The 11,258-nt window shown below is 29.9% G+C and overlaps 1 protein-coding gene across 1 annotated transcript; it reads left to right on the top strand.

The window, feature by feature from the left end:
- Positions 1-579: 579 nt before the first annotated feature.
- Positions 580-816, top strand: B0H65DRAFT_436327 (uncharacterized protein; the record flags this gene model as incomplete). The annotated part of the gene is made up of 1 exon (XM_062825238.1): positions 580-816. A coding segment is annotated over one exon (237 nt), but the record flags the coding sequence as incomplete, so codon positions are not given.
- Positions 817-11,258: the final 10,442 nt, after the last annotated feature.

Below are 11,258 nucleotides of genomic sequence, written 5' to 3'. Positions count from 1 at the left end.
GTCTTCGACGTCGATTCGACCGATAAGGCACCCTAATTAATTAACCTCCATATTGCATTGCAACAGATAGGCTACCCCCCTCCTAACTGAGCGACGTTAATTATAATTAATTTTAATCTAGTAATTTAACGAAAGTAAATTAACTATTGATAATACTAATAACTTCGCTATACGATTACAATCAACCCTCCTCGTTATTGTTGTTTAAATTTAGCGACCGACTTTATAAAAATTATTTACGGCCTATTAAATATACTAACCGTTCCCCCCTAAATCACCTTACCCCTCCTTTTATTAGTATTAATAGCCAACGATTATACGATGGGCGAAATCTCTTTATTTATCGTCCTTAAGGGCGAGTCTAACGTCGATAATTAGAATCGCATATTGCGCTGCGAGCTTAATTACATTAATATTTTCGAATATATTATTACCGTTATTATTAAACCCGCTAAAGCTATTAAGCTGGATGAATATAAAGTCTAGCGTACTAATAGGGCTAAGGTTATACAGATTATTTAAATTACCTTTAAGGATAATAAGGTTATTACTATTCTTAATATTAACGGTTAGGACTAGGATAATACCGATCCTAAATATTTCTACGATTATATTTGCAAAACCGTTAGTAAAGTTATTAATAAAATTCGTACTAATATTTTCGAAAAGTATATTACTCTTTATTGCGGCAATTTTAATTCTATATCTTCCTTTTTTATTCGCTATAATCTTCTTCGTAAGCGCATTACTAAGTACAGTTTGAAAATCGATAATAAGGTTAAAGTTCTCAACTTTTATAATATAGTTAAACGCTAATATAGTATTAACGCTAAATTTTGGGCTATAGAAATAGCCAAAAATAAGTTTACTACTTTCTAACTTCTTATTTATTTATTTATTTACCCTTGGAAATACCGAAGCCCGTATAACTAATCTAACGATTTAGAAATCTAATACTACTTCGATTATTAAAATTAATAATAAGAAGGATACTAGGAAAACTTCGTCGTTTAATAATAATAAGGATTGTAAGGGTTTTAAATAAACTATTTGCACCGATTGTAGTCAAACTATACGTAAAGACTTCAAGTATTTTCTATGCGGTTATTATTGTAACCTTCGTATAGCTAATTGTTGGTAGTACGACCCTAATAAGGCCCCCGCCAATTAGTCTAAGAAGAAGGAAGCTATTGAAAAGAAGGCTACTTTTAATACTAGTATTACTACCGTTACTAGAGCTATTAATATTATGTTAATTATTCCCGGTATTGCTATTAATTTTACTTTATTATTTGGCAAATTTATTTTTAAAAATTATACCAATACCTATTTTAAGTACTAGGGTTTTTATTAGAGGCTATAGCGAAGTTAAAGTATATTAATTCTACCTTATATCAATTGTAATATTTAATATATAATATCGCTAAAGTCCAATAAATTCTTAAAGTAAACCCTATAAAAAATTTGGTAATTTACGATTTTAATTGTAATTCTAATATTTTAAACTACGTTAAATAGTTTATTGACCTTCAACCCCTTTTTAAATTAGCTAAATATACCATCGGTAGCGGTATAGTTACCCTATCTTACTATATTGGTATAATCGAATTAATAATACTAACTGTAATAAACGTTAATATTCGAATTCGAATTAAAGACGTTATTTATTCCCCTTCAACACTAACTAATTTACTATCTACTAGGGTTCTCTTAGAAAGTAGTTTAATTTAGGATATAAAAACTAATTAAACTAATTTAAATTAAAAGTATACTATCTAATATAATTATATTAATAAATTAGTAATCTTTCTAGTAATTCAACCCTTTAATTTCGACTAATCCAAAATCGAGACTAAGAACGTTATATTCGCTTCTATTAACTATTCGATAATATATAAAAGAATAATATACCTAGGTAAAGAGTGGGTTATAAAGGTTTATTAGGAAGTAGATATAATTTTTAATAATATTTAAAATTATTTTTGTAACGGTTGTATACGTATAAAAGCTACTAATATTATGCACAAGTATACTTATATAATTTTAATTACCCCGGTTTAATTTATTCGAACCGACGTTATTTAATATAATTTCCCGAATTACTTAGGATAACGTTATTATATTTATTTTATTTGCGAAGCCTTTGGCTATTATTGGGTAGATTTTTACAATATTAAGGGCGAAGTATTTACTAAATTAAAGTAATTTAAAAAATAGATTAAATTTTCAATTAGCTTTAAAGTTAAAATTGTCGGTTTTAATAGTAGTTTAAAATAGGGTTTATTAACTAAAAAGTTCTAGAGAAAATAATTATATGGTTGGGTTATAGAAGAGGGTATTTAAATTTAAAAACTATAATATATATTCTATAGATGAACGGAAAATTTAAAAAAGCGGATATAATTATTATAGAGCGTACTAAAGCCTTAATGATTAACTTTAAAATACTTCCCTATTTTTAATCTTTCATAATTTAAAATAAAATTATAATTATAAATTTAATGCTTTTAAAAGCCAATCTAGAAGGGAAAAGCCTATACGAACTCCTTACCCGTACTATTCCTAAATACGCCAAAAACGAAATTAAACTATAGATTAAATATTTATATAATTATTTCTATCCTATATATTATTATATTAAACCTTAGAAACGTATTAAGGGAAATAAGTTCGAAGAATATAATTAATTAAATTAGTTAATCGGTTATAATAATGCCAATAATTGTATTGACTAGATTTAAGATTCCGAAATTAATTAGATCGTTCGCGCTAATATAATTAAGTTCGTTAAAATAGATTACCTAAAATCCCTAGAGGAGGTAATTGTACAATATATTGTCGTCTTTAGCGACTAAATTATTTAAGAGATTAAAAATATTATTAATAGTAGAATCTAATATTAGATTAATATTATTAGAAATTACGTACCGGTAGACTCCCTAACCCTATTTCAATAAATTACTAATAAGTTCAATCCAATTGCAAAACAGAAGGATATAATTCTCAAACTACCGCCGATTTACTACCTTACTCCAAAAGCAACGAAGTTTCTAGAACTAGCGCCGGGAGCATTATTTCTAATGCCCGAACTATTATTTTAAAAACCCTTACTAGGACCGTTATTTCTAAATCCCCTATTTGAACTTTACGACGAACCAATACGATTTATAAAGTAAAAGGAAGACTTTATTAATTTCGACAACCTCGATAAGGAGAACCCTATACTAAACGATATATTTAACGATTCTTTTAATAGGTTTGAAAACGTAATTGAAGAATTTAAAGAGACCATACCTTAACCCTAATTTATACCCTAATATTAGATTTAATAATAGGAGGTTCCCTAAATTATTATTCTAATTAGGAAATTACCCGATTTATCTCTCGAAATCGCTAAATTTTAATTCAATATTCCTACACTAGTATAAAAGTAGCTACCCTACTAACTAGAGTCCCAATTAGAATCCTAACCAAAATCCTAACCAAAATCCCTAAACCTACTTTCTATAGAATAATCCTAATAACTATTAGATAAACTAAATAAATAGACAAAAGGTAGCTAACCCTTTGAAATAGAATCTTTAAAAGTAAATAAAAGTAAACTTCGTCGTTCAAAGGCTAAATTACTTAAGTATAAATACGAAATTTAACGAGCCGTTGATAGTAATAATATCGTTATCGATCCTAACCCTATTCTACCTACCTTTTTTTTACAGTATCGCGGAAATTAACCGTATAATTCGCTTCCCCGAATACTACTTTATAGCTATAAAAGTTCTATATAACCTCGTTTAAACTAAAATAAACCGGAATATTCCTAAGAATTATAATTAAACTATTAAATTAGTTAATTATAAAATATATTAGTTATTAATAATAGAGCAGTAAGTAAAGGTTTTAGAAAATGCGGGTATTTATTTCTTAATTGAATATACCCTTGCTATAAATATATTACTTGGTAAATAAGTGTATATGAAAAAGTATAATATTAATTTAAAGGAATATATAGCCCGCGCTAGATAAGTAGTCTATAGCAACTTTGAATACAATAAGTAGGATTTGTAGGATATCTATGCCGCCGTAGCTAATTCGGTTAATATAAGGTTATTCCTTTATATTATGGTTATTAACGATTTCGAATATAAATAGTATAATTTTAATACAGTATTTCTAAACGTACTAATCCTTAAAGATAGTAAAAAATATTATATTAAATAATTGACTAGTTTTAAAAAGAAGAATCGCAAATAAGTATACTAATTAATTCGAACCTTATACAAGTTAAAACGTAGCCCCCTCTTTTAATTTAAAACTTTATTACCAATCCTTAAAGGATTGGCCTTTACCCTTATTAGTATTGATCTTTATCTTTTACTTAATAATATTTTAAGTACTATTATAGTCCTTTACGTTAACGACTTCCTTATAGCTATAACTAATTAGAAGATTATTAATTATATTAACGTCGTTCTTAAATAAAAATTTAAACTTAAATATCTAGGACCTATTCGTACTTTCTTGGGCTTTAATATCGTTAAAAATGGAATTGAGCGTACCGTCTTTATTTCACAAGAAAAATATATTAGAGTAATTATCGATAAATTTATTAAGGGATAATTTATAACGATAAAATAAGAGTTTTATCCGATTAAAATTCCTTAGCTTCCGGACTACAAGATCTACGGGGGTAAGGAATTTCCTAGTTAATAGAAAGCCTAGATTAAAAGTATTAGCTCGCTAAATTATTTATTTATTAGTACCCGACCGGATATTATATTTACTATTAGCAAATTATTCGAAGGTAATATAAAGTTAACCGATTGTTATATTATTATAATAAAATACTTATATCGATACTTCATTAATTATCTAAATTTGGACATCGTTTTTAGAGGACGCTTTTTACCGATTAATAGGTATATTAATTTACAATTTAAGGTATATACAAATGCTTCTTTTATAAATAATATTCTAAATAGGAAGAGTACTACAAAGTACGTTATATTCCTTACTTACAGCCCTATCCATTGGAAATCCAAGAAGCAGAGCCTTATTACAACTAGTACAACGGAGGCAAAGTTCGTAAATCTGGTTCCTACTATAAAGTTACTAGAAGAGATTGGAAGTATATTGAAGGACTTAGGTCTTAGAATCAATACTAATCAAATCCTTTATATAGATAATAAGAATACTAGGAATTAAATATTCAATATTAATATCCCGGCTCCTAACCGCTATATTGATATATAATACAAATAGTTAATGAAACAAGCGGAAGAAAAGGCGATTAACTTAATCTATTTGGCCGGAGAGGATATACTAGTAGACGGACTAACGAAGATATTAAAGGCGGATAAGCATATAAAATTCGTAAAGTTTATTAGTTTTATATAGAAGAAGGTTCCCTAAGGTTGAAATACTAAGGAATTATCACTATATAACCTCCCTCATTTCTAGACCTCCAGACTGCTCGAGTCTTCCCCTTTATAATTCAATACATCACCATCATTATTGATTCCTTTCGTTGAGTTCAGCCTGTTTACACGCGCTTTCTTCTATAATGTAGAGCGCCTCTTTGAATTTTCGTTCGTAATAATTGGAGGGCGATATTCTACGTAGCCTAACTTATCGAACTTTTGAATTTATTATATTATAATACTAAAGCGATAACGGCGGTAGAAAGTAATATATTGTACGTATACTTTATCGAAATCCTCGAATTTAATAGAAAAGAAGGGATCGTTTATTAGTACAGTCTAAATTGCATTGGGGTCGAAGGAGGTATTAAAAGTAAAGGTAGCAATCGAAAAATATAAGTCGCAACGAAGGCGCTTCGAGGAGGGCGCGGTAGCGTTAGAAAGCATTTATATCGACTGATTAGTATAAAAATCAATTGAATACGACGATTGTACGTACGTTGAGGTGGTTGTGTGAGTTTTAATAAGTGATATATATAAAAGAATTGTATGAAAGAGGTGTAAATGGCCGTGTGAAAATGAGCGAAAAAACGACCAAATTAGGGGAATATTGGCGTACATTGCAAAATACGAAATTTAGCGGGTAAAAAGGGGGTTTACGATGTTAGGTGTCATCAGCTGGACCGCCCTATATTTCTGGGTGGGGGTACGTATATATAAGTATTTGGTGCGTGTCGGCAAGTTAATTCTATTCTTAGTTTAGGCAAGTAATGCTTCTAATGCTTCTAATGCTTCTAATGCTTCTAATGCTTCTAATGCTTCTAATGCTTCCAATTCTTCTAATGCTCTATTGTTCTATTGCTTCATTGCTTTATTGCTTTATTACTTTATTGTTTTATTACTTCGTTGCTTTATTGCTTCATTGCTTCATTACTCCCCATTGCTCCCCATTGCTCCCTATTGCTCCCCATTGCTCCCTATTACTATATTCTAGAATTCTTCTTCTTGCTTACTAGGGGGCTGCGCCCCCCGGGACCCCTCCTTTGCCTGCGGCGCTCAAGCTTGCGGCGCCAAGACTAGGGGGATACCCCCCTAGACCCCCCGTGGTGTGTACGGACTGTAAAATTCTGACCAATTTAAGGTACGGATTTCGCTACAAAATATTTAAAACCGGCCAATTACGGGACGAAGAATTTATAGGGGGGCGCACCCTATTATAGAGAAGTTCCGCTATGTTCGCTCACTTCGTGTTAAAACAGTTCTTTCCCTAGACCATAATAGCTGCGTTTCAATTACGAAATAGTAAAATAGAATTATTATCGACCCTTATAATAAGGAATTCTGATTCTAATTAATTAACCATTAATATAATTCTTTAGGCGCAAGCTACCTTAACTACAACGCTATTTACAAATTCTTATAGGCATTTGCTGGGGGGACATTAGCTTTTATCTAGGGGGGCCCCAAACCTTAAGGGGGCCCTAATCGGGTTAGGGTTTAATGTGTATATTATTTTTTTCAAACCTTTAATATAGTCAGATAGTAATTGTACAATACCCTTTCTGTGTAAGATAGTGCCAAGCCCAGTCAGCTAGTGGGCCTTATATGCACGACCCCTATCTTTAGATTTAGTGGTAGCGATAGCGAATTTGTCGACGTTGATTATAGAGGCGAACTAAAATACTATATAGAGTATTACGAGATTCCTATTTACTCCCTATGGGGCATAGCCAGTATATAATTATTCGAAGTATATACCTAGGTAGATGAATACAATAATTGTCATATATTGAAAACATTGTATACCATACAAATATCCACAAAACTATGTTATTGGACATCGCTGTGATTTTTTCATATACACGTAACACCATGGAATTTACTATATAAATACTATTTTATATTAAAAAGACGTGCTAAGGATTGAAATATTGGGGCCCCCTTAAGGTTTGGGGCCCCCAGAGCCTAAGGTTTGTGCCCCCGGAGCAAATGCTTTTTTATAATACGAATTTTATTAGGAAAGTATATATAAGAATATAAATTTTTTTTATAAAGGCTATCTACGTTGTATTAAGATTAAATTAATAAAGCGGGGCTCCGCTATCTACCTTAAAATACCTATAATCGTTCATAAGGATGATTAATATTCGAATATAATTCGGTAGGGGTTTAGACGGTTACAATAGTAATAACTACGAAGAGGAGGAAGATTTAGATTGAAACCTTAATAATACTATAGTAGAGGGAGAGTTAGTTACTTAGGTGATAGTCAATTCGAGCAAGGTATTTACTAGGTAAATACGTAGTTAATTTTAAGTTTCCTCCTTTAATTAAGTATAGCTAATTAAACTAGTGGTTATTTATAGCGTAGCCGATAGAAGGAATAGCTATTATATTTCGTAGGTACGAGCATTATTAAGGTCGTTCCTTAGCGAGGGAATTATAACTGTAGTTTATAATTACTAAGGTAATAATAATTCCTATTAGTAGGAGAAATAAAGCGATACAAAATATTAGGTAATAACTTTAAATACGTTTTATTACGGGTATAGATTTTTATTTTTGTAAAGCGTTTCCGAGATAGGCGAAATTTAGAAATATCCCCTAATTTAGTCTTAATACTTATAGCCTTTAAGTATAACTCTATAAAGGTAACGGCGGGCACGCTCATTACCGATTCGGGTAGTAGGCAGGTGGTTGTATAGTATCTATTTGGAGGCTTAAATAGAGAAATTTTATTTCTTTTTAGTATTATAAATTTTCCCCGTTTAGATATGCATTTAGTTGGGTGTGGTTGTACTGGATTTTGGTCATTTTCGTATATTTTAGCTGCGACATATATTGTAGGGTAGGCCGAACTCTCTATAGGGGAATAGGGGGGTAATATTATGGGGCTAGCGCCCAGGGTATTGGCTTGGCTTTACCAAGCCGGATCCTTGCAGGCTCGATAAACCGATAAGCTGATACGAGCCTTCTAGTTAGCTAGACCCGCATAAATACTTAGCCCGTATGCTCAACCTTAAAACTTTGTTTTAATTGCACCCTTCTGGTGTAGTCTTCCTTCTTGCTCTCTTTGTCAAATATAGCATTTCAACCTTACGACTGCTCGCTGTGCTCAACTCGTGCAGACCCGTTGCAATGCTCGCTCACTTTATATTAAAATACTTCTTTCCCTAGACTATAATAGCTGCGTTTTAATAAAATTAATAATATACCTAACCCCTAGATAGCTGACTATATTATAACTCTATATATTAATCTTTAATAACTTTAACAATTTAATAGTTACTAAATTAAATACCTTATAAATAATATCGGTAGATTTACTTTAAAAGTAAGTATTATAACCCGATTTCCTACTATTTACCAATTTTATATTAGCGTCTTTATAGGCTTTAATAACCTATTCCTTTCCTACGTATATAAGGCTACAATATATTATATCGTAATTAATAGTAACTATTAAAACTAATTTAAATATTTAACTCTAATATTTTTCTTCTATATCCTCTAGTACCGCTATAAATAATACTGGTAAATTAATAACCTAATTAAATTACACCTCTTCTCCTTCGAATTCTCCCTTTTTAAATATTATTTTATTCATTTCTATTAATTAAACTATACCTCTATCCAATAAACCGATTATTATAATTAAATCAATTAGGGTAAAGAGGGAAAAAATAGCGTCTCTAATTTCAATAAGAATCCTTCTCTCTAATTTAATCGGAAAATTCAATTCTACTACGCGTATATAATAGGATTTCATTCTTTCCCTATTACCGACTTAATAAATAACCAGCATTAATGAAAGATATAACTCTATAAACTATTTTATATCGTTAAAAATATTAAAAATATAGTTGTTATCGTACAGTACTATATTTCGTATTATAATTATTACCTTAAAAATTTATTAAACTTTAACAAAATTATATTAAACGCGATTCATTTAATAAATAAATTCCATATCCATTAGAAATTCTAATAAAAATCCTCCTCCTCCTAATTATTAAAAGATAAACTTCCAAAATTAAATAGTAGGTTAGAATTAACGGTAGTAATAAAGGAATTATAAATATTATTATTATTACCCGCAACGGCGGTAATAATACCACCCGCATTCTTAAACTATCGTAATACCTTCTTCTTATTACTCTAAATATTAAATACTTTATCGGGCTCGTACTACTAATAATTAAAGGTACTAATGATATAATAATTATTATAAGGGAAATACTTTAAACCTTTATAAACCTTCTTACTATAAATATTACACGCAATATACTTATTTATACTACTTCCGTTATTCTTAATCTTAATCTGTTTAATTTCCTTAATTTGAACTTCTACCTTCGTAACAACTATATTAATATAATTCTTCTAAATATTAATTAAAATAAATCATCTAATTAAAGATAATATAATTATTTATTGGGTCTTATTTATATTAGCGGCCTATAATATAGCCTTATTAAGAAAAATTATTTAATAATATTAAAAAATTAATAAATTCGACTATATCGTTAATAACGTATCCAACATCCTTAATACACCTACGCAAAAAATTACTAACGTATAAAGAAAACTTCTAAAATAATGAACGAAACGTACTTAATAATTTAATACTTATTAAGGACATCGCTTTTAATTTTATTAATAACGCTAGAAATACTGTTCTTAATAAATTCGAAAAAATATTCAGGGTTATTATTATCCTCGTCCCAACCGTTAATAGAAAAGACATTCTAAACTTTCTCGTTACGTATACATAGCAGGAAACCCCCCCCTTATAGCCTCGATAATTGTAGTAGACCGTATAGTTTTCAAAAACCCTAATATTATAGGAACTAAAATATACGGTCCTATAAACATGCGGTTTTTTAAGACCGGTAATAACGAAAGAAAACTAAAAAAGTTAATAGTTATTAGGAAATCTGGCTTTGAATTTTTTTCTTAACATTAGTTTTCATATACCTTATATTTTATTATCATTATAAAAAAATAAGTAAATATTATTATTAAATTTTATACATTTTATATTTTATAATTAAAAATAATAATAATGTTTTATTTTATTATTAAATTTATTAGTCCGCGTGTTTCCTTATATTAGAAGATGTATCCTTATTTTAACCCTAACCCTTGAAAAAAAAACCGTCAACGAGAAAATTGGGTTTTTTGTTTCTTTTTCGGAAACTACACAGTTGAAATTTTCCAACTCAAGAGGAAAGAACGATTATAACCAATTACACCCTACACATTTATTTCTTAACGAAAATTTCTCTAGATTTTTCCTTCTTCTCTCTCTATTTCTTTCTGTCGGAAGGTATCGATCGACGAAGGTTAGAATAGTATTAAAGTTAGAAAGAGGATAAATAATAAAGTAAATATCGCCCTCGCTTTGGAGGTTAATAGAAATAGTAGCTTAGTAAATATTAGAGGGTATTAGAGTATATATACGTATAGAGCGTTCAAAGACGAATAGAATAGTATATAGAATATATAGATAGGTAGTAAATTAGTAGAGATATTATCGGTGGGCTGGAAAAGGCGACAACGAAAAAGGGCTTGATTGTTGTTGTCTAACGGAAGAGGAGAAACGGAAACTAGGGCAGCCTAAATACCTGGAAGGGAGTGCCGGTGAATGGGCGAGGCCAGTGAATGGGCGGCCCAGGGCACGGACTTCCAACAGATATCGATAAGTATTTCTAATAAGTTATATTTTCCTTCCTTAAAGGTTCCTCCTTTCTTATAGACCTTTTGAGTCCTACAAAAACCCAATGACAAAACCGAAGGTATCTTTGGAATCATTATTTCTAGTTCATTTAAACGGTACTT

The sequence above is a fragment of the Neurospora tetraspora genome (assembly GCF_033439725.1).
Source record: "Neurospora tetraspora strain CBS 560.94 chromosome Unknown B0H65scaffold_9, whole genome shotgun sequence".
In the NCBI taxonomy this organism is placed as follows: domain Eukaryota; kingdom Fungi; phylum Ascomycota; class Sordariomycetes; order Sordariales; family Sordariaceae; genus Neurospora; species Neurospora tetraspora.
The sequence above is the reverse complement of the archived record's forward strand: the minus strand, read 5'-3'. Positions and strand labels throughout refer to the sequence as shown.